Source organism: Chiroxiphia lanceolata, chromosome 3 (assembly GCF_009829145.1).
Source record: "Chiroxiphia lanceolata isolate bChiLan1 chromosome 3, bChiLan1.pri, whole genome shotgun sequence".
In the NCBI taxonomy this organism is placed as follows: Eukaryota; Metazoa; Chordata; class Aves; order Passeriformes; family Pipridae; genus Chiroxiphia; species Chiroxiphia lanceolata.
The window spans coordinates 51826230-51850951 of NC_045639.1; the positions used below are offsets into that span (position 1 = coordinate 51826230).

Genomic DNA, 24722 nt, shown 5'->3' on the forward strand with positions numbered 1-24722 from the left:
TCATGTGTGTACATGCTCTTGTATTTAAAACCAGCAGTAACATCAGTCCATGGTTTCTTTCAGACAGCTAGGAGATTTTACTAGTTTTAAGTCTCCATTGGTATCAAAAAATCATTCCAGGAGGTAAACAAAGATATGCTGTTATCACTGTCAACTGTTTTTAAACTGAGCAGAAAACCAGTAATTTATAGCTATAGTAGTTATTTCTATGTATCAATTTTTCAATTAGTTTCCCAGCAAACCAAGACTTCAGAAAGAATCGTATTAATCAAAAGCAAACAAAAATAGCTCCCTGCCTTGTGATATCACAGTTACAGTCTGGGAGATCTGAATCCACACTGCTGTCCTCCGCCATCCTCAGAGCACGCAAGTCCTCTGCCACAACCATGAAATTTTCCAGCATTAAAAAAGAAGAACTTCCAAAGCCTGCAAACACTGTTCTTTGGGTAGGGGGGAGGAAAGGGGACACACTGCTCTTTGCTGGTGAGTTCTGTACAGAAAATGTTTCATGGCAAACAAATACTAGCAGCCGTTGCTTGATAACATGAGACTGGATGGTGACAACTGGTCATGTTTCTAAATAAAACTTGCATTCATCAACATGTGCCAGACTTGATCTCCAGGAATGTGGACCGTGAGTGGTAGGGGAAACGATGAAAACACATCCTTCTTTGCAAAGCCTGAGCAGTTGCAGCAATAGCATTGCTTTCTGGCTGTAAACAACTGTGACCTTTTTTTCACCTGGCTAACATATCAGAAAAATTCATCTGAAAGGATGAAAATGCTCTAGAAGGGACGAAACAGAAGTCTCTGATGCAGAGACACAACTACCCTTCTGCAGCTGTCACTTCTGTAGTTACAGACCTGCTCAGAATGGAGAGGCAATTAAAAAAAAGCAGATAAGGAAACAGAATGTAACAAAGAAAAGAAAGATGCTTTTGTAGGTAATTGGAGGAGTTTCACTACACAGCACAAGATCAACAGGTAAAGATTCAGACTAGACATGTATTACCACAGTAAAAAATTATTAAACCATTTTCACAGAGCACTTTCTATTAGTTCACAGCTGTAGGAAACAAAACCCTAAAAAAAATTCTCTAGGCAAGGGATTACTGTAGCACTGCAGAAAAGTCTGCAGGCTCTAATAATTTATCAATGCTGTCAGGCATCCAGAACGTGAAAAGATATATTTTATTCTCAACACCAGGACAACTAGTCTGCATCTACTAGCAGAATGCAGCCAAAATCATGCTATAGAATACATTCCAAACTCCAAGAACATAGTCTAAAGAGTCTCTGGAGCCTTCTAAAAACTATCTTGGGGGATGTAAACCCTTCTGTCCAGTGGGAATTAGGTATCAATACAAGTACTGTGTACATACATTAGTTAACAGCTTAGGCTTTTAATGGCTTCTGGCCTAAGCAACAGTTGAACTGAAATGTTCACAACCTAGCACCAAACCTCTCCATCAGTTATTTCCCAACTTCAGGAAACCTTGCAGAGTTTTTTTCACTTCTGTGAGCATTGGAATGGAAAGAGTTATACGTTTAATTGCCCACAACAGTGTTGAGCATGTGAGCTGAGAAGGGTATGTTGAAATTATCTGGAATTAAAAGTAAATACATATTCTACATATACTAGTTTAGAACTAGGACTTGACACTTCACGATTACAGAATGAGAAAGTTAAGTGTATAATTATTGCAGTTTGTATCTCCCCACTCAAGAATGATGCAGAATCCTGAACCCTCACATGTTCCCCTACAGAGGGCACTAATCTCTAACATGGAATAGACAACACAGATATTTTAAATATGTGTTTTGCAGTTTCTGAATGCAAGCACTTTTCACTAGAAACTTTCTGAAGGTTATTATTTGAACACTTCTCTGAGTAGGCATTTCAAAAGAGAGACATAAAATATATACTAAATATACTTTAAGTTCAACAACTGGTGTTGCATCACATCCTCTGAAATCAGCAGGCTCCTTGACCGTAATGCAACACTTCCTGACTGAATTGTTCTGTAAGAAATAAACAGCGTTCATTATTTTAAAATGAACTACTATTAAAGGAGCTGGAGCCACCAGAATGCTTCTGCTTACATAAAATTTACTGCTCCCATGCTTACAAATTTCAGAGCAGGAACGCAGTAAAACCATATGAAAAAAGAACAGACAAAAAAAGACGATGAAACTAAACAAACCCTTTTGCTGCTAACAGGGCTAAAGTATTACTAATGCATATGTCCTTACATCACAGAATTGTGAACTATAAAGCACTACTCTTCTTGAAATCCAAAACTACAAATGCAATGTTTTGATTCCCCTGCCAAGAACTTTTTAGAAAAAAACTGTATTTGCATCCAGTTTTAAGCACCATCTAAAGTAAGATGGTACTAGTGCAAGGCTCACTAAATCTGATTGCAACTGATCCTATATCATAGAAACATAGAATCATTAAGGTTGGAAAAGACCTTTAAGATCATCAAGTCCAACTGTCAACCTACCATCACCACCATATCATTCTAGCACATAAAGTTTTTAATCGACTCTTCTTGAAGAAACTATGTCGTGTACTAAAAAGTAAAACAGGAAGGTGAATTTCACAGAAATGTGTTGATGGTTAAGAATGAATTAATTTCACAGTTAATGACGAAAAATAAAAGATTTTAAGTGCATTACACCCAGCATATTAATCTGTCCCACTTAACACTTAGAAACAAAACAACGGTTTTACCTGGCTGCAATAAGATCTAGAAGATGCTGCCACCTGTCATTGATCTTGCCAAGTTTGTATTCAATCTCTGATGCCTTACTCTCATGGCTGGCTTTAGCAAGTCTCTCTCCCATTTGCTGAAGCTGGATTTTGTTCTTCTGGGCTATAGCAATTTCCTCTTGATAATCCTGGACAGTAAAGAGTAATCAGAAACAGAGTACTTATTCTGAATATACTCTGCTCTACACTACTAAGGGAATGATTGAAAAATACAAGTGAATGTTGGTTTTTTGTCGATTTGTACAGTGGAGAGACAACTCCACATACATATATGAGATGTATAAATACAAATAACTATCAGAAGAATGAAAAAAACACCCAATTGAAAACAAAACACGATGTCTTCTATAAATATATCTGCTATAGTTAAACTCTTTACAGGCAATTCTGATTGAACACTTAGTAAAGCATTCAGATGCCTCTGACTCTGCATTCACTTAATTTTCTGGTATTCTAGGAGGTCCTATCTCAAGAAAGACAGGAAAAATGCTGCAGAGCGAGAGAAGAACACAAACACTGGAATACATCAGGGTAAGGTAAAACCTCTGTTTCGGCTAATTCACTATCCTCCTTGCAACACAAAACAAGTAAGCAGTTAAAGAACAGTATGCAAGGGTACACCATACCTTTTTAAGTTTCTCAATCATTTCTTCTATGAGGATGTCGCCATTTTGAGACACCTTACTTTCCATTTGTGTCAGCCACTCACAGAGCTCCTTGTTTTTCTCACTGAAGACAGCCCACTCATTCAGTCTCTCGCTAACTTGTTGTCGACGTAAGGAGACCTTAAACCATTTGAAAGAGTAAATAAGACCAAAATAGTAAATGCATTTAAGACATGCTTAAAACACTTTGTACCTCAATGTGAACACCTCTAGCCCTGCAAAAGTGTTCCAGCAACTTACTTGCCATTAAAACAAACTGGAGTTGTACTGCAGAAACTTTGTCTGACTGTCTGTAAGTGTAGGGGTAAGTGATGACCTCAGATTTCCTGTTAGTTACATCCTATGCACAGAGAGAGGCACCCAAGCGTTACGCTCAGTAGTCTGTAAATATCTTGTTTTCTAATGTCTCTAACCCAAAGGTTTCATTAGAAGATAAAAATTAAATTTTCTTACAATTTTTGCTCACTTATTAAACTTTATAAAGTATGCTAAGTTTCCTTTTACTCTAAGAGATTATACAAAAATGAAACGATAAACGCTTCACCAAAGCAAAGCAAAAAAAAAAAAGATATACATATAGCATAGGTCAAACTCCAAAAGTCTGTAATTTGTGCATGAGCACGAGTACAAAGCTAAATCAAAGGTACACTTTATTTTGCATAAGCAACTTTCTACTTGAGTCCCAATACACTCATTTCACAGATAACTATTTCTCAGGGATGGGCATGACACCTCGAGAGATTCCAAAGGACTGAAGTGTGCCTGACATGAAAGAACAGGCATAAAATATCGAACAGGCTAATGCTGTAGTTGGTACAGAAGGAAAGACAACATTGCTATGTTTAAGTAATTGCTATAATTGTGGTACCATCTCAGACTACAAATAATAAAAGACAAACATGGACACTGAAATCAAAAGAGCAGCACAGGGTGTGCAGCAGTCATCTCTCCAGTTTAAGACATCAGTAAAGCTACTTACTTCCTTTCCTCCCCATTGTAATCTAGGTTGTTTCTGACTTTATATCGGAATTTCACCTGAAAAGACGAAGACTTTTCAGATGAAGCACCTGCTCTTTCATAAACAAAAGTGATGTGTTCTTTAACTACTGTGTTAGGTTTAACAGTGGCAAACACACGATCTTGCATTTCCTTTTTGTGGTTCTGAGCTTGACGACAGCTTTCCGGAAATAAGCAGCAGTTGAACGAAGTGAAACACTCAGCATGCACAAAAGTAAGATTAAAATTCTTTACTTGGTTCCTTCTTTTACTATTAACATCCATGCAGTGACAGCATAACTTAGATGTATCTACACTGGCTCATTCAAATTTGGCTAACACATAACATGTTCTGTGCTGTTAACTGTGAAGCATTTTTCCTACTTTGGAGGTGTTTTTGAAGCCTTCACAGGTTTTTTACATGAAGTAGCAATTTCAAAGTTAGCCTCACCATATCTGAACTGCAACCTCTACTGAAAACCACAGAAATAACATTAGGATAATCTGAAAAGCTGTGTGAGGAAGGCTCCACTACCTGGAGTGTAAAACAGAGTCCAGAAGCATATTAATAGCACGATGCACCTGAACAAATAAAACAATACTTCTCAGCTCATTTTGCAGGCAAGCAAGTCACCCTAAGATTAACAGAAATGCAGACACCAATGCCTGATGAAGCAGAAGCTATCAGCAGAACTGAAGGTACAACAGAGCAACGCTGAATAGGGAGGAGACACTTTCTGAGCACAGGTCTTCCATGAAAGCAAAGTATAACTGTTTTATTTCTGTGTTTTTCCCAGACAGCCATGCCAAGTCCCATAGCTCACAGTGTGACCTTTTTGTTGATTTTTCAAGGTTGCTTAAATATGACTTCACTGCCATTACAAAGCTCAAGATATCCAGAAACACTAGCAGTAATTAAAGGAACATTTCAATGAATGTTTCCCCTGATTCAGAAAGAATTCATCTTTGAATTTAAGTGTGCCTACATGCATCTTTTCTAAAAGCTGCTACTTGCATTCAATTTTTCTTCCAACACTTCTGTAGCCTGCATACTACTCATATCAGTGCTCATATTGTACTTGCCTGGTGGCACAGCTCCTCCCACTGTCTGTGCAGGAGCTCTATACGCTCACTGAGGATTAAGATATCATCTGCACTGATATATACAGACAGAGTCTCCTTCAGCAGAGAGAGGTGTGCAAGGTCATCTGTCCAGCCTTCAACAGCATTCTCTAACTCCTTAAAAGAAGAACATGAGGAAAAAGGACCAGTAACAAATAAAAATTTGAATGTGTTAATGAAACGTGAACATAAGCAGTCTTATATCACTAATTTAAATCCTATCTGAGCAGACCTACCATTTCAAGCAGACTGTTTAAGCCTTGTTTCAAAGAAAAAGGAAACATAAATCCCAAAGGTACCAATATTTTCAGAGTTATGAGGGAATTAACTCCACAATACTGAATGATACATCAGCCTTGTAACAAATACCCACAAACTAAGAAACTCTCTAAGGTTCAAAGGTATTTGGGAATTCCAAGTATTGGTTTGGACTTCTATGTATAGAAAATATTTTCAAGCTGTGATTAATTCCTAAAATGCAAATAATATAGCCTAAAAGCATTGTTTAAAATACTCCACAGTAACCTCACCTCAAATAAAAAGCACTAAGGCAAGAGTTTTGATACCATGAGTTCAAATTTTGAGTTAGAATTTCTATAATAAAAACATACTGCTATATAGTCCTTCCACGGTACTTTTCAGATCCTGTTCTGGTATTACTTTGATCAGATCTATATCTACCCTGTGGGGTTTGCATTATGGTGAGATCACGGTGGTATTATGCTGTCCATATATTACATGGATAGTTTCTTGTCACGGGACTGGCTGACTGGTTTGCATAATTAACAGTGGAAGAGGTTACTGCACAAAGGCAGAGACTACAATCAACAGAGAAGTGCTTTACCTTGCAACGAATCTGCTCTGCATGCAATTCATCATGGTGATCTGGCAGCGGCTGAGAAAGTTTTTTTTTGAATGATCTTAGCTTCTCCAGGGAGTCCCCTATGTCCTTTTCACATTTTTCCCAGTCCTGAAAGCAAAAAATTTATGAGACTTCAGTTCTGGTCTGGGTTATATTTATGTCAGTGGATCTGCCTAATAAAAACATGTCTTGAAATCTCCCTTTAAATAATACTGAAGTCTTAGAGTTTGAGTCATATGCAGAACTATGTCAAATTTTTTTTTGTATAGGTCTCTGCTAGTACAAATACACAAGTCTGCTGTTATTGAAATGCTTTCTAGATCAAGCTCCATCCTTTCAGGGAAGCCTCTCCCTGCTAAAATTATTTTCCACTTCCTTTCTTGAATGCCTGTATTAAACACACCACTGTTCTTTGAAAAGAACTTCATGCAGGTGCATTAATATTTGGGGAGAAAAAAGTGGTTGGGGAAACTGCAAATTCAGGGCAAATTGAAGCACCTGTAGTATCTTTGCTAAATCAGGATTCTAGCAGCTACACCCAGGTTTAGTGTTTGCATACTTTCCAAAGTTTTTAACGTGTCCAATGCAATAAAACTATACTAACCATAATGTGGCAGTATGGTTTTGTCTGCCTCACCTGCTTGTTAAAGCTTTATATTGAGACAGAAGGATCCCTAATAAGCCAGTCAACTCACAAAGAATACCAGAACATACAGAACTCGCATTAAATATTGTATCATATTGAAAAAAACTTAGTCTTCTGTTTCAAGATATTCTCCTTCCATCACTGCTTGTGTAATTCTCTCATTCCTTTTTTTTCCAGTCTATGCCAGTATTTCATGACCATTTTCAGGATGATGAATTACAAACAAAAGGTCTTGCAAAAAAACCCTCTCTTCACTGTCTTCTTTTTTCTCTTTGGATTAAATAATATGATCTAATTGACAATAGTCTGTCATACTCTTAACACTCCTGCCCTGCTCCAGCATGGGGTCCCTCCCACAGGAGGTGGTTCTCCATGAACTTTTCTGTGAGTTCTTCACAAACTGTTTCAGTGTGGGTCCCTTCCATGGGGTGCAGTCCTTCAGGAAAAGGCTGTGCCAGTGCGGGTCCTGTATGAGGTCAAAAGTCCTGCCAGCATAATTGCTCCAGTATGGGCTTCACATTGGGAGACAGCCTCCTTTGGGCATGATGTGGGTCCTCTACGGGCTGCAGGTGGACCTCTGCTCCACTGCGGACCTCCATGTCTCCATCACGGCTGCAGGGTAATCTCTGCTCTGGTGCCTGTAGCATCTCCTCTCCCTCCTTCCTCAGTCACCACGGTGTCTGCAAAGTTGTTTCCGTCACATTGTCTCACTCCTCTCTCCAGCTGCAATTACTTCTGCACAGTAACTTTTTTTTTCACCTTCCTAAATATGTTATCCCAGAGGTGCTACACCATCACCGTTGGGCTCAGCCTTCACCAGTGGTGGGTCCATGATAAAGCTGGCTGGCATTGGCTCCATCAGACACAGGGGAAGCTTCTGGCAGCTTCTCACAGAAATCATTCCTGTAGTTTCCTGCTACAAAAACTTTGCCACTCAAACCCAATAAAAATATGTATAAAAATTAAACAGCATTGTGCAAAATAAAATAAATTTTTGGCCTATGTTGAAAATAGGGCTGGTAGTAATATACTTTATTGGCAGTGTTCTGGAAATATCAATTAAAATATGTCAATTAACATAAGCCTACTTATATGAAGTATTACCACTCCTAGTTTCAGAGGCGGTGAAGGGAAATCGTTAGCTCGTAGCATATATGCAGTTCCTGTATTTGTGCTTGTCCATTGAGAATGCTTTTCTTTACCAGGGTTCACAGTGAGAAAACATAAACTTGCTGAAGAAGTACAGAAGAAATAGCACACTTACTTTCAGTAGTAAAGTAAGCTGTTTCTTTTGCTGCTCCAGTTGGGAGCTAGCTATCTTCCAGCGCTCCTGAATTTCAGTAAGCTCTGTCTGCAGGACTGCCTCAGCTCCACTGTCAGCAGAGAGCAGCAGTTGCTTCCCAGCTTCCACAGTGAGGATGTAACTCCCTTGTTGCCTCAGGAGAACTTTTTCTTTAAGCTAAAAATATTAATAGTTTCTGTCAGCTTTGTCTTTTTAATTACAATTAGCAATTCAGTTATTCATTCTCAAGCCTATACTTCATTGGTTGCACACCTTGTCTTAAGCATGAGCTATGGCCCAAATGGTTTACCCTAACATTTTCACAATCATTTACTATAGCAGACCACTAGAAAATTTCTCCAAGGAGATAAAGACAGGAAAGGCTTCTTTCTCCCCACTAATATCAGTATATTGATTGCTCTTAAAGAGATTGAATTCCTCTAGAGTCTATTATGCTTATAAGCTTTATTATTATATCCATCTTCCAGCTAAAAACTCAAAGACACTGAACCAATAAATAGATAGTGTTAACCTCACATGAAGATGGGCACTCAAAGAATCCTTTTCTGTTAGCTAGAATACATTCCTCAAACAGGACATTATTTTTTCTTCAAGACAGTTTCAGTGTGACACTGGTTACAAAGCAAAAACAGAAGCAAACAAGGCTTGAGAGCAAGGGCCCAGAAAGTTCTCAATTATATATTTTTTGTGAACTCCAACTTTGCTTCCATCACACTACCACTTCTGATATTATGCTAGTTCCAAAGAAGAACTAACATCCAATGTTGCTTTCTGCAAAACAGATAGGCTGAATCTAAGACATTTTAAAGAATGTTTTACATGATCAAGACTGTAAAAAAGGTAGAGATTTTTTCTGTTTTCTTCAAACACGGTGGACACACCTGCACTTCATCCAGTAGTGCCCTTGCTTGCTGCAGTGGGATAGGAACATTGCCCAGCCCAGTCACCGGCTGACGGGACATCTCCATCAGCCACTTGCGCAGCTTCTCTGCCATCTCCCTGTAGCGCTGCCACTGATGAATCTGGCTGTCAATGATCCCCCTCCTCTGCTGTGCCCGGCGAATTACTCCTTGCCATTGATTACTTAGAAGAGTCAGCTTCATATTAAATTCATCCCTATTATAAATACATAAATTACAAATAAAAATACATAGTAACCTTCATAATTGGATGTATTTGTTTAATGAAATTAACTGATGGGAAAGGGAAGATGTCTGGCTGTCAATTATGAAACACTAAGAGAAAAGCTCTGAAGCCTCATGATAGCTGACTGAGGATAAGAACTTCACACTTTATGTACTGGGAGAATTAAAGGGATGCAATTATTGAGACTTTAAAAACTCCAAACCTTTAACACATAAAACTCTTCTACTTCTCCCCAGAAATACACAAAAAACCCCTCACAGGTTTTGCCAGTTTGGATGAGTCAAATTGATTGTAAATCATGGAGATTTCACATTTCGCCCCCAGATTTGCTACTGAGTTCAAAGGAGGCATAAGATACACAAAGCATTAACAAAATTCTCACACTCCAACAAACAGTTCACTTTATATTAGGACCTTAGCAAAGTCAATGCATATGCACAAGTGTCAACCCACTGGTGTTGCACTGATTATCATTCGTTTGATCACAAGCATTTAAAATAAAATATCAGGCAGTAATGAATTCATAATCCATGACATTAAGGCTGCAGGTGTTCTTAAATGGCAGTAGGGAATTCTCCTGGTGGAGGCAAATCCCCACTTGGCATAAATCAAGTTTAACCCACCAAATCTGTCACTGCAGGCTCCTTTCATGAAAGTGACATTTTGAAAGTACATCAAAGTAGACATATATGTAACATGCTTGATAATTCCAGACAAATCTCAAGGTTGTTGTATTCTCAAATACATTCACATACCCTATAGCATCCTAAAGATCACTGTCTTAAGATCTGACTAATTAATAGCTTAACCCAGTAATAGTAACTTCTATTTCAGAAGAGCATGATCTGAACACTGACATCTGCTACCTTCTCTGATTGGAAGTCTCTCTAGTCTAAGTGTTACTTCACATAACTAGCAGCAGCAACAACACAGGAATGTCTACCTGTCATCCACCTGTCCTTGTTCTAGGAGGAGCTGCCCATCAGAGATAATTGAATGCAAAATCTGCTGGCGGCTGAACATCTCTGCCTGGAATAGCTGTTGTACAGGAGACAAGGATGTTAAAACAAGATCTTACATTTTAAATTCTGTCTGTATGCACTGGTAAAAATTAATTTTCATGTATTTAATGCAATTTCAGATTAATTCAATGGTAGTTTTGTCATGAACTTAAATAAAAACAAATTTAAAAATCTCATTTTTAGAGTTACTTGCTGCTTACGGTAATTATTAGTTCCTCAAGACCACCATTATAAAGCTAAATGATATCAACACGAGCTTGGTTTTATGTTTCTGAGTAGAATTTAGTGATTGACATTCTTATTTACAAAAAAATCCATATAGGGTATTTTGTGCATGGACAGAAAGGGTACATTTATTTTTTCACATGTTTAAGAATATTATAACCCTTTGCCTTGTTAGATTGAATTTATGCCGTGTGTGATAATGTTATACAAACTTTAAATACATGTTTACATTGACAACAGAACCTTAAAAGAAATGGTCAGCTATGTACAGGAGCTAGAAATTTTCCACTTCCAATTTTCCCCATCAGGTGTACTAAACGTCCACAATACTTTTAAAACTCTCTTATTACTTATATATTACTTAAGACAAAAAAATAACTAAGTACTACTGAAGCAAAGATGACTTAAGTTGATAGGCTACTTCTATTTATTTTGAAAAACATCTTTCCTTTTAGTAACAGACCATGTTGCTAGACAAAGTTCTTCGAGAATATTCTTATGTTCATGCAGGTACACACAGGCATCAGCTATGGACTGGACCCACTCCATGTTCAAAAGGTTTACAGAGAGATTCAAAGAAAAATTATAGTGGTATGAAGCTTGAGATATTTTTTTCTTTAGTTAGCAATGGCATTTGCAGTTGATAGAAGTTCACCCTTGTCTGAACTAAGAGCCACTATTCTTCAGTTCTAGACTACACTTCTATTATATGGCTTCCCACCAGCCAGCTCAGATTGTGATTGTACCAATCCCTGCATCTGCCACTGCTGGCAAAATACACACTGGCACCTGTACAATTAAATCCCTCAAGCACATGGTATGAAGTTTAGGACTTCTAGACGATGCAGCAATTTTTCAAAATGAAATTTTGCCTCTCTGAATCACCAAGTTAATTCTGAAAATGTTACTCAGGGCATAAATTTTCCCATAGAAAGAAACAGTGTTGTCTGATTTCCTTGCAGAAATATTTGATACTGTCCTTTGAATACCTTGGCACTTATGAATGACTGAGCCTGAATTAGAGGGAAACTAAATGCTGTATTATCTCAAGAATGAAACCACAATAATTTGGGGTTGAGAATTTCAGAAAGCTGAGCAAGAAGGGAGAAATTTTACTCCCTGTCACATCTATTTCTGTCAAGTTAGCGGAGATAGACAAAGCAAAGGAGGCAACAGCATCTACCAGCATTGCTGACAGATCAAGACTAAACAGAACACAACTGGTTACAACTGGTTAAACACCTCCCATCACAAAAATAAAACCAATAAAAAAACCCCAACAAAACCCCAGCAAAACCAAATCTTCCAAAAGTGAAAATTTTAATACTTTTTTAAGAGGGGGAAATAAAAGTTTATCAAGCATGAGGAACTCTGCTTAGAGTGGAGATATTCAAGTCCTATACAAAGGACACTTCTTTCAACATCCTCTTGCTTTCCGCATGTACACTCTCTATACATAAGAGCGATAATCTGTTACCTGGGACCACTTGTCACCCAAATTTATTCTCATATGCAGATTACTGAAATATGAATTCAAAGGAGGAGGAAAGGAAGGTAGGTGTTGAAATGCACAACAGCACACTGAAAAAAAAATTCAGTAATTGAGTTGGCAAGGAACTTCCTTCCCCTTCCCTGCCAGCACTTTGTCAAATGCTTGTCTTGGTGCATTCCCACTGCATGGGAGTCCCAAGCAATGTATCACGTACTAGAGAACTGCACAGAAAGGATTAAAAGATCATCCTGACAGACTGATGCAGATGCCAGTGTTAGTGCATGATATTTGAATAAGCTATCACCTCCACACTGCTGGTTTGTACATTTCAGTGGGAGGCTATTTTTAAATGAGGCCACTGAGGTGGTTGGGGTCTTTGCCGAGTAAACACCAGTAGTTATGAGTCAGCACTGGAAAGCTGATAATAGAGCTGGAAGAGTTTCAATATCCATTCTGGGAATTCAGGTGGAAACAGAATATTTTCTCATTATTTTTCAAAAAATACAAAGTGAAACAATGCAGAAATGCATCACGAGACGTTGAGATTTGACCCTTATAGTCATAAGGGGAGGAAAGAAAATTCTTTTTGACTATGATGAAGCACCGCGAAGTACACAGTGTTTTGTGCACTAAATACACTTAGATTATAAATAATGCCAAAATTCATGGGGAAAAAAAGGCAGTTTACATTTTTTTTTTAGGATGAATTGCAGTATTTTGAAAATCAAATATTAATTCTCTTAATTCTGAGAGATGATTTTATAGTTGTAATAAAAAGGGCTTCAACAGAGTGACTGAGTAACACTCAGCTAACTGCTCAGATCAAGATATTAGGAGAGAATTAAGATGAGATCTCAAGACAGTTGAACACAGGAAGATTGCCTTACCTCCTTTCATAAAACTATAGCTATGATTAGATACAACAACAGTAGGAAGTTATCCACTTAGTAATGATTTCTGGACATTCAAATCTCAAAGATCTAAGATGTTTCGACTTAAAAAGACACTATCCACTTAATACTGGCAGCAATGAGGAAATGAAATAGATGACATTTGTAAAAACAAAGGCAGTTAAATACTAATGCAACTGTATGCTAAAGCAAGAAAAAAAATGTTTTGAATTACTTTCTGCTATTGGACACTCATTCAACCACTATGCCATGAGATAAAAGGGGGGGGAAGACCGTAACTCTTCCTGTAATCTGGCCTGAGTCTAGGGGTAGGTCAGCTGAAAAAGTTGTGGGAACTGAAACTGCTGTGGCCACATGGGAGTTCTGGTATGAAAATTGACTTCTTTTACTTGATCTTTACAAGGATTCTTGGCAGTAACAATATGGGTAGAGAAAAAATGTGCATCTCTTGACTTCAATTAAGATCACAAAGCCATCCTCTAGTAAAAATTCTGAACCAATCTTTCCCTGCAGCAAAAGTTGTGCTAGTTCTTGATTTGTTACAAATAGACAAATGCAGCATGCCAAACCAAATCAGTTTGTTCTCCAAGGAAATGTTACCAAATGGAGGCCCATGGTTACTTACATAACTCAGTATTTGACAAAAAAGATTTTCTTTAACATGCTCTTCAAATGCTATATGCATTGACAATTTAGTAACAAATAAATAAAATCAGAATAAACTGTAATAGAGATTTTCTCCAGTTTATGTCTGAAGACAAAAAACCAAATGGTATGAGAATTGTTATGTTTTTACAGGAGGACCAACAAAAACTTTGATTTCCTTGGTACAAACCAATCTGAAGTAGACTAAATGTAGGGGACAAGCACTCATAGGCATAGTGATATGTTATACACAAATGCAGACAGATACTCAAGTCCTCCCCAAAACTGGGTATTGTTGACATATGTTCATGCTTCTGTTTTTAAGTTAAGGTATCATCAGATGGTGCAGGCAAATGTAATTCAATTCAAGGTATGCTATTATATTACTCAAAAAGGAATGTGCATTCCATTTATGTATAAAAAGTATGTATTGTAGTTATGTATAAATACACATGATGACTTGCCTCGTGTGCCCTCTGTTGCTCTAAAAGGCTTTGGTAGTTTCCTGAAATCTCTGCTGCCAACTTCTGTTCAGTCTGAACTAATAAATCCATCCAAGTCTCACATTTCTCCAAGAAGGTCTGCTGCTGCAGCAAGAAAGACTGCAGCTTACTAAAAGAAAGAAAGACGGATTCAGGTAAGGTCTCCTCCTCTCAGTGTTAACAACACACAAATGTTAAAGGTCTTGCAATAACTTTTCCAGCAAAATTCCAAATCAGGTGGTAACACTTTTCCCACTTAGCTCCCTCATTCAATTTCTTTAGTCAACAGTTTCAAAAATAGCAGTCTTCTTCATTTCAAAGCCTGTTAATTTGTGGCAAAACCAACATCTCTGTTGAATGGCTGTGCTCCTTACTTATAAGTACATCAAAGAAAAGGAAATTTGCTTAATGAAATACCCGAAACATTTTCTATATTCTGCAAAAGGTATACTTTGTAACTCTTGTAACTTAAGAAAACTCTAGAATAATATTTATCTATCCCAACCTGAATCTCTCCGTAGTCTGAGATGAGATCAGAGACCAATGTCTGTTCAGATTCTGCATCCTTTTGATTTCTTTATCATTCAGAGGAAGCCTGTAACCCAACTCATTAAGACGGTCCAAATCTGGGGCCATGCTGCTGAACTTCAGCATCTGACTCTGTAACAAAAAGAGTGATAGCTGGGAAGTTCAGGAATTACACTATTGCAGACTTCAAAATTATGTACTAGCACTCAGTTAAATTTAGAACTGCCTTGGTTGCCACCCAGTGGTAAGCAATCCCTATGCCATGGAAAAATTGCATTTCCAGCATTCAGCTTCTGGTCCCAGACTAAGAGAAGACTTATGTTCATATTTAAATGTTTGCAGAGAAGTATACTCAAACTGCACGGAAGTGTTTTCCCGAATTGAGGATTTATGGCTCAGAGCTGCAAAAGTAGGCTAGTGTTTGAAGCCATATGTTTACACTGTCAAAATATGTGAGCCTTTTTCCTTCTTTCTTAGCCTGAATGCTAGGCAGGTAAATTCCCATTAAAATTAGTAAATTTTTTATTTTTAGTTTTTGTTTTGCAGCACAGAAAAATCCAATTCACTACATTAAGAAAATGCCCTGCTTTTCAGCATGTCCAAAGTGGAATTCTGTCTAGTTAATCCTGACAGAAAAATAATGGAAGATTAAACCAAAAAAGCAGCATAGATGGTAGAGTTCAGCAACTTCCTGATATGGCCTCTGAAAGAAAAAGACAGAAAAAAGAAGCCCCACAAAACATAGAGTGAAAGACTTCAAATTGAGATCACACCGTACACAGTAGGAATTTTTCTTCAGTATATCAAGTTATGCAAAACGTATAAATTACTTCATCCCTAAATGAAATATCATTGAGACAGAAATTGCATAAATTCAAAAAAAGTTGAGAGAAAACACGATGAAGGTAGTCCCCACGAACTGCTGACATTTCCATTCCCATTTTGATCTGATATTAATTTTATTCTGAACAGTTTGACTATTCTTTTCATCTTTACTTGGAGCAAAGTAACATGGACAATCACTCCTTGACTGCCATCAAACTTCTAAGTTCTCAGTCTTACGTTTTGCATGAGTGATAGTCCTTTACTATACATAGAATACATGCATGATACCTGTGCATATCCTGTACTACAAGTAACCAGGCCAACAGAAAAAAACCAAACCAACACTTCCCACATTTATTTGTCACCTTGAGTTGCTCCATTCTACTCTGTATTGCTGAGAGATCAGATGAGTGACTGGGATCCTGTTCTTTCAAGATTTCTTCTGCTTCTGTTATCCAGGTCTCAAGGACTTCCAGGTTCTTGGCAAAGGCTTGATAGTCCAGAACTCCAGCCTTAAACAGAAAAGGACCCGCAATTTAAGAACTTTGGCTCCACAGCATCCCTGCTGACATCACACTTCTAGTTATTCTCATTCAGACTTGCAAACAGCTGAATAGGCTAGGAGCAATTGCAACTGCTGCTTTGCTTGCTGACTGTGGAATTATTGGGGTATTTTTTTAGGTTAAAATAGTGCATTTTTGATCATAGCAAAAAGGCAATATTTCAACAAAGTGCATAAATACCTCCTTACCTTGAAATAGATAACCTTCTCTTTTATGAAACTAAATCCAATGCTTAATTTATTGTCAGCAGAGAGAACTAGTCACTCTTATTGCATTTTTAAATTAAAACCTTCTCTCATGTTTTGCCTCGTCACAGTACAGTGATGTTATAAGCACATTTCAAACAATGTTGGACTTCTCGGGTAAATCCTCTTGTCTCTCAAACAGAAGTCACTACCTCTGCTGCTTTTTCAGCCATATAGTTTGCTATGGAATACATTCTTCCACTCCTTTTTTGCTCTTTAGGCCCTGGTGACACGAGCTACTGAATGAGCTTTGACACAAATGGTAGGTGTCAGTCTGGCCACAAAAATCAATTCTACACAAATATTCAGAATCTCTCATTTGTTTTACTGCTGAAGAACTAGCTGAGAAGAGAGGTTGTCTTCAGGGGAGAAGTAGGTGTGGATCCAGCTGTTAGTACTACTGTTGTCTGCGGAAAGCATGGTGACCTTGGCATTCCAGACAGACATTTTCCTGCACGAGGTCTGCTATCCTCTTCAGAGAATTTGGACCTTCTTACAAGGTCTTTATGCTAGACTTGAGCATATTTTCTTTCTACTCTCAGCTTTGGCTTCCAAGGAAGTCTAGGAAATTCTGATGAACAGGTAACACCATCCTCTTTTCCCAGGCAGTTTTAGCTAATTTATGTGTTTTCAGGTACCACAGGATGATCAGAATCACAGATTGTAAATATTGTCTGCATACCTGAAGTACAGCCTGTTGCTTGCAGAGAGCCTGTTCTAGGGTTGACAGATTCTGCTTCAGAGAAAGATGATCAGACTGTATAGCTGCTGCTGCTGAAGCCTCCACCTGGCTTTTCAGCTCCTCCCCCAGATCCTGAAGAACAACCAGTGACTCCTGTGCTGTTTTCAAATCCATGAGCACATCCTGTGGAACACATTGAAGAAAGACATGAATAGTTAACCTTACACTCTGTTGATGTCATTAAATCACTGAAAACTTACATTTACTACCGCATTTCAATGTCATACAGTTACACTCTGTGTGACATGCATAATAAAACAGATATGTCAAAGTACCTGCACAGAAAGGAACATAAGGAAGACACTGCTCAGTTACCTTTGAGCTTTGTTGAAAGAAACCTTTAGAATCTACTGACATGACAGTCCCAGTGGCAGCCCTCACTGGGAACTGATTCAAGACTAGAACTCCCTTTCTTTCCCTGTTATGATTTACCAGGAGAGCTGAAAAAATAACTTTTATAAATGGCCTAACATAATGGTTAAAGAAAGGGACATAAAGAAATTAAGAAATTATGTGAACTGAACTATTTGAATTGCCAGTCCATGGTGCCTGACCATAGTAGCAAATGCTCCAAAAGATCACTTTATTTTTCAAACACTAACATGTTTTCTTGTTGCAAGCGTTTTGGCTTACATTTAGACAATTAGTATTTTATTTTTTTGGTTAATGACACTTAACATTAACTTAAACTCAAAAGAACCAAAATGTAAGCACAGAGAGGAGATAAACTATTTTGCTATCTTGAGATTGTCTTGAAAATGGAAGAACTTCAAGGTTTCAGGGTGAATGGTGTCCTTCCATAAGAAAGGATAAAGACATCCCCAAATTCTTTTCATTCACAAAAAGTGAAAAGTCTTGATTATTGGGAATATAGTCAAAGATTTTATGTTTCTGTCTATTATAAAGAACTCTAAAGATTTAGTTGAGATATTTTACCAATAAAGAATCCCTTCATTAAGCAGAGACTTAAAACTGACTGAAATGATATAATTTATCCATCTTCTCCAGAGAAAAGACTTCAGATACAAGCTTCTGAAACACCACAACAACTAATGGAGGGATCAAAAGTCAGAGAAACTCATGAGATTTGGGTAGCAGATTTAAAGCTGTCTCTCTTGTGCCTGAGATGCATCAATAAAGTGAAATATGTTTGTAATGCACGTTTCCAAAACATCAAGAATAGAGTTTAGTAATAGAGAACCTCTCAAGATTTTTTTAGCCCAGAGCTGAGAAAAACTTCAAAGCTTAACTGAACATACATTGCAGTCCTGAATCCAAGTGGTAACTTCATCATCAGTGATGTCTTTGCTGGTTGCAGTCTTCAGGAGTTCATTGGTCTGGTCTTCTCGCTGACGGACTGCGGAAGAGCACTGCTGGTAACAGTCCTTGTACCTCTGCCACAGCTGAAGGAGGGCTCTGCTGGCACGCAGTCGCTCTGCAGTCTCCTGCAGAAGGTTGTTCCACCTGGTGAAGAGACTGGATGAATGATCGAAGCTTGGGACTCCACAACAACTATCCCTGTCCCTCTTCCTCTCTGCTGTTTCCCATGGTCTCTTGGCTTTTGAGAAATTTGGTAACAATCAAGATCCAGACATTCAGTGAAAAAAAACAACCAAGAAATATGTTGACAGTCTGTTCTGATTTGTCACAGTGGGTCTGATCTATGGTACATTTGGCTCCTGTGGTACCACATCTGTGGTACATCTATTAATGCTTGAGGTCAGAGCTGCAGTCTTTGAAGAGAACCTCCTCCTATTTCCATGCAGTACACTTCGGTTCACTGCACGGAGCACCTATGCCCAACCATGCACTGCCAGTACCAGATTCCTGCAAGGGCCTAAGAGGCTCAGAAGAGGTGTAAACAAGGAACCATTTACGCTGCTGCAATTTCCACCCAAACGCTGACAGAAAATTTAAAGTCATAAAGCTCCCTAGAACTTGCTCGTAAAATACTCCCAGACATATTAAAAATCTTTGTATCTTTATTATCCAATTAAACATCTAATTCCCCTTTGAATTTTTAGCTTTAATGACAACCAGAAACACATACTTTCTCAAATATGCTGGTATTTATCAAACTGTCTCATTGTTTCCTTACTAAAGAAAATCAGAATATTTTTCAATTATCTTTACATGATCAAAACCAAAGTTTTTAAAGCAAAAACTTCATCAGTCATCACTGAAAATGTTAATTCCTACAGTATCTTTTTTGAAATGGGGTGAATAATCCCTCTCTCCACTTCCAGATTCTAGAACAGAACAGAACAGAGATTAAAATAATTTTGGCATGATTCTGTCTTCGAAAAAACCCTGAGCTTTCCACCAAACCAGTTTTTTCTTTTGGATCCTCCCTTTCTGTAGCTTCTCTGAGTAAACCCTTACACTGATTCTTGCCTGAATTCAAAGTTGGGGAAGCTGTTTGCCAAGGTACTGGTGAGGAGCTTAGACATTCTTGCCTATCATGCCCTTCCTACAACTACAAATAGCAACCTAAAATCTGGGGAACCTGATGCATGCATTGCAAACAACATTTTCAGACACAATTTTCAAATTTTAAGTGCAGTATTATTTTCCAGCATCGTATTTATAAATCTTGTTTAGCAGTCATGCATGAAGCAAAACTACTGACAGTAATGTCCAAGTGCTTAGCTGGAGAGGATAATGTTCCATTTAATATAAAATAAGTAAATAAGAGTCCTACTCCAGTCCTGCCTGTTCCAAAAAGCCCCTCAAGCCCCCCCAAAAATAAAATAATAAAATATAACAGAAATAAAAATTATGGAAAACTGGGTCAATGGATAAATAGATTTGCTACTGAAATTAAAGTTTAACACACAGACATTTTCTACCTCATATTCACTTCTTTCAAAGTGTTGGTAAGTGTTTCAGTCACTGGTGGTTGACATTCTTTCAACAATTCGTTGGTCACAGAACCAAACTTCTGCAAGCTATTTTCTTGTTTTTCCAATTCATCTTGTAGGCTCTAAAGCAGAATAATAACAAAACCAAACCAAACCATGAGGTATTAAAATTCTGTGATGTAGAAACATTTCAAAATAGTGTGTATCAATTGCCTCATACAGATTATGAATGCAAAAGTTGATTTCATGTGTTTCATATAAATAAAAGGTTGTTTAATATAAAGATTGTAGTTAGATTAATTTGATTTTATATCAAATGTATAAAAAAGTTTTAACCCTGTATTTTTGCAAAATGTAAAGATCTTTTAAAAGAAATTATTCTAATCAAGTACTTTTGTATAGAATGACTAAGTCCATGAACTGATTCAGAAATAAAAACTAACAGATATAAGAAAATTAATTAAATAACATTTTCCTGTTTAGAACAAGATGAAAAAAATAACAACATAAAAAAAAGCTTCTCGCTCTTTCAGTTATCATTCTAAAGCATGTCTGTCAGGGAAGTGTGTCTTGTCCAGTGGAGGGCAACAAGTATGACTGTGGGACTGGAGCACCTCTCCTATGAGGAAAGGCTAAAGGAGTTGGGCCTGTTAAGCCTCGAGAAGAGATGACTAAGAGGGGACCTCATCAATATGTATATCTAAAGGTGGGGTGCCAAGAGGATGGAGCCAGGCTATTCTTGGTGGTGCTGAGCAATAGGACAAGGCAATGGACAGAAACTGATGCACAGGAAGTTCCACCTGAACATGAAGAAGAACTTCTTTACTATGTGGGTGACCATGCACTAGAACAGGTTGCCCACAGAGGTTGTGGAATCTCCCTCACTGGAGATATTCAAGGACACGATCCTGTGCCATGTGATCTAGATGACCCTGCCTGAGCAGGGAGGTTGGACCGGGGGACCCACTGTAGCCCCTTCCAAACTTACCTATTCTCTGACTCTGTGAAAATGCTCTTTTTTTAACATTAAATATTTTTATGCATATTATTACAGTTCGTACAGCCCAGTAAATCTCAGCTCAAGTTTAGTCAAAATCTTAAATAGCAAAAAAAGTAATTTTCTGTACCTATCGTTTTACTGACTCCTCTCTAACACGCAAAAAATTAAAATCTAGAAGACTGGCTGTAAAGTCCACTATTGGATTCTCTTTAAATCTTCATTTGAAAAGTGCTGTTCATGCTTAGAGAATTTACATATGTGTGGACTTCAAATCACACAAATATTTAAATTATACTGTAAATGTAAATTTGAGGGTAAATACTAAATGGAAGAACAGAATACGCTAAGAACATAATTTCTTCTACTTTAGTCATCTGAAAAAGTTTGTACAATTTTTTTTTTATTTTAAAGATGACAACTTTCTCTGAAATAAAAGGTTTTTCTATTTAATAGAACAAAAATTTGAATATTTAATTAGTTTATTGCCATTAATATTAATTTATAATTTTATAATAGGAATTTCCTTGTATTTTATGCTTTTCTTACAGGGGTAAATTATTTGAACATGTGAGTATCTCAGCTTTTGGAACAATATTTTCATTGATCATCAATCTACTGTAGTGTTGAAGGGCAAGTTAAAAACGTGATCTCAACATGCTCCTGTAGCTCAGAAGCCTGATGAAGTAGCATCAGAAACTTTAGTCTTAATGGTCATTAGTATGATCTAAAAAATTTTAATAATTTGATGGTATGGCTCAAAATTATAAAGAACAGCATCAAAAATCTAAAAAATAAACAACCATCCCAACTTTATTTTTCTCCAAAATGATAAATGCAGTGGCTGTTTTGTAATGTGTTCTCTTAACATCATGGGATTTTAATGTGCCAGTGCGTCTATACTTCCACTTCTCATGAACCAAAATGTATAGTTATCTGCATCCATGTCATTTCAGACAAAATTAATTCTTCTTACCTGAAGGTTATCAACCTGGACTTTCACAGCTTCCAAAGAACCAGTAAGAAGATAAAAACGGGACAAAGAATATCTGGCTTCTGTCAGGTAACTATTCAGTTCTTCATAAGCCACTCTGTAAATGCTCCACTGATCAAGAACAGATTGCAACAATATCTTCAGTTGGCTAACCTAGGAGGAGGGACGAATAAAAACAAAAGTAAATGAAAAGCATTCAAGATATTTGGAATTTGTTAAGATTATTTTCTTCCTTTTGATCTCACGTGCTTCTTGTTCTACATTTCTGATCTTAAACCTATTGAGAATGAAGATTTTGCACAACCGTCAGTGGGGCTTACACTGGGTAAAGCATAAAGTTCTGTTGATTTTATAAAGGTTGGATGGCAGGGACTGAGAAGATATCAAAATTCATTTCACTTTGGTTCAAAGCAGGATCAAGGGGAATTGCTAAAGACTATGAAACACACATCCCTAAGACAGGCAAATCAGTCTATGGAAGTCAGCAGAGAGCTAGCACCAAGACTATATTCCTCATGAGAAGGCAGACTGATGTTGATCAAACTTTGGATGTTGACAACTAATGCTGATCTCTTCCTTATTCAGTGAGACCTGTGGGCTTGAAAAGGTAGTTCCTTACAGATAATTGGTACTTTTACACTAAATATCAGGAAACATCTAAAAAGTTTCAATTACAAAAATTAAAAGCATCCTCGAAACACGAAATATTATACCCATCTTATGTGGAGTCACACACAAACTTGGGGAATGATGGGAATAGGGACACAATTCAGAATCTCCTCCCCTACAACACAGAAGAAATCAACTAGCTACAACTGCTAATTCTTCCTCCAGGCCTTATTCCTGGAGCTATAATTTGTCCCTTGATGATTCTTTTACCATGTGATCCAAATTGGCCCAGGAATGGTTAATTTCTTGCAGTGTATTCATAACAGCAGAAGAGACTTCTTCTTTCTTGTTCTGTACCAAAGAAAGACCACTCCGTTCTATATTTTCCACTTCTTTTTCCTTTGTTCTTATTGATTCCTCTAATTCCTGAAAAAAAAAAAAGGTATCTTAGTATGTTTGCTTGTTTAATTGGCTAAATAACACCTTGATATAGAAAAGAAGCCCATAAGCTCCTTAGTTTAAAAAATAGGAGTCATGTTTGCATATTTTGGCTTTTTATTCTCAAGGGCCTCATAACTCATCAGCAATTCCACTGAATATTTTATGTTCCCTTCAAAGCCTAATAGCTTGCTGTTAAATAGAAGCATGTCCTCTACAAAAAAGTTTTGTATAATCTTCTGCTCTCATATAAGTGTACAAACTCATTAAAAATAGGACAGCAGGGCCCAACTTAATCACCTCTAGGCAAACACACTCAGGGCTATTGTCATTGAGAGATGATGGGATGGCTTCTTTGAGTGGAGTCTTGGAATCCACTCATAGAAGTATAGGCTGTTCAGGAAGGACAAACAGTGAAGGCAAGGAGCAGGTGTTTCTTTTTCATATCAGTGACCAGCTGAAGTGCACGGAGCTCTGCCCACAGATGTATGAGGAGCTGACCAAGAACTTATGCGTCAGGATTAAAGGAAGAACAGGGACAGGTGATATTATAGTGGTGGTCTGCTACAGGCCACCTAACCAGGGAGATCAAGCAGATGAGAACCTCTTTTAACAGACAGGAGCAGCCCCACACCAACAAGCCCTGGTCCTCCTTGAGGGACTTCAACCACCCCGATATCTGTTGGAGGGACAACACAGGAGGGCATAAGCAATCCAGAATGTTCCTGGAAAGCACTGATGATAATTTCCTTCTCCAAGTGGTAGAGGAGCCAGTGAAAACAGAGGCTAAGCTGTACCTTGGTCTCACCATTATGGAGGTGAGAAGACGGGGAATGTTAAGCTCAAGAGCAGCCTGGGCTGCAGTGACCATGAAATGGTGGAATTCAATATCACTGGAGTGGCAAGGAGGGTACACAGTAAGCTCACTACCATGGATTTCAGAAGAGCAGACTTTGGCCTCTTTGGGAAATCACTTGGTAGAAGGAAAAATGCTGTGTGTTTTAATTTGTCCTAGAACATTGAGAGGGTCTTTTAATTAGTCCAAAGCTGACTCAAGCCTCTGGAAAAAAACTAATTTTGTCACCCAAGGAAAATGACAAAATGACTTCCTAGTGAAAGATGTCAATTTGCCATGATTCCTCACATGAAGTGAAGTCTTTATTCCTTTGACGGGGCCCGGTAAAGCCTCTTGCTTGAAGACAGCAAGCCTTTCCCTTTTTCTAGATGACAAGTTCACTGGAGTCCAGCCAACAATAACAAGCAACACACTGCAGGAATTTTCTTCCTCAAGGCTGCTTGTTATTGAGAAGCATTAATGAGCTTGATAGCATTTTGCTCATGCCTTAATACCATGAGAATGAAGCTAGAAAGTGAAGGACAAGAAGACTCGATAAGCAACTGTAAGTCATATAGCACGTTCCCATGAGCTCACTCCTAGCCAGGAAACTACCTATATAATTTCATAGCATGGTGCAGGGAGATCCAAGAAAGTTCTGCAGTACTCAGAAGCTCTGCAGCTTCAGGTAGCATAAACACCTAGTTTGAGCAGAGTGGGGAATTATGGCTTGGAGGCTTCAGGCCAGCACAAATTTGTGTTTACCTGTCAGTATGATATAGAAAGCAGCGT

The 24722-nt window shown here is 37.8% G+C and overlaps 1 protein-coding gene across 17 annotated transcripts in view; it reads right to left on the reverse strand.

Annotated features, from left to right (window-relative positions):
- The window catches only part of SYNE1 (spectrin repeat containing nuclear envelope protein 1), a 298629-nt gene that overhangs the window by 42580 nt on the left and 231327 nt on the right, over nt 1-24722 (reverse strand). For 16 of the 17 annotated variants that reach the window (XM_032684535.1, XM_032684534.1, XM_032684533.1 and 13 more), the window contains 15 exons: nt 22928-23083; nt 22031-22201; nt 20046-20179; nt 18456-18660; nt 17137-17319; nt 16012-16158; nt 14799-14953; nt 14276-14423; nt 10460-10554; nt 9252-9486; nt 8332-8526; nt 6404-6529; nt 5521-5676; nt 3403-3561; nt 2738-2904 (listed from right to left, as the gene is read on the reverse strand). In XM_032684535.1, coding sequence (XP_032540426.1) covers nt 2738-2904; nt 3403-3561; nt 5521-5676; nt 6404-6529; nt 8332-8526; nt 9252-9486; nt 10460-10554; nt 14276-14423; nt 14799-14953; nt 16012-16158; nt 17137-17319; nt 18456-18660; nt 20046-20179; nt 22031-22201; nt 22928-23083 — 2432 coding nt within the window. Of the gene's footprint in view, nt 1-296; nt 463-2737; nt 2905-3402; nt 3562-5520; nt 5677-6403; nt 6530-8331; nt 8527-9251; nt 9487-10459; nt 10555-14275; nt 14424-14798; nt 14954-16011; nt 16159-17136; nt 17320-18455; nt 18661-20045; nt 20180-22030; nt 22202-22927; nt 23084-24722 lie in introns of those variants that run through there. The other variant, XM_032684545.1, reaches the window with a different exon arrangement.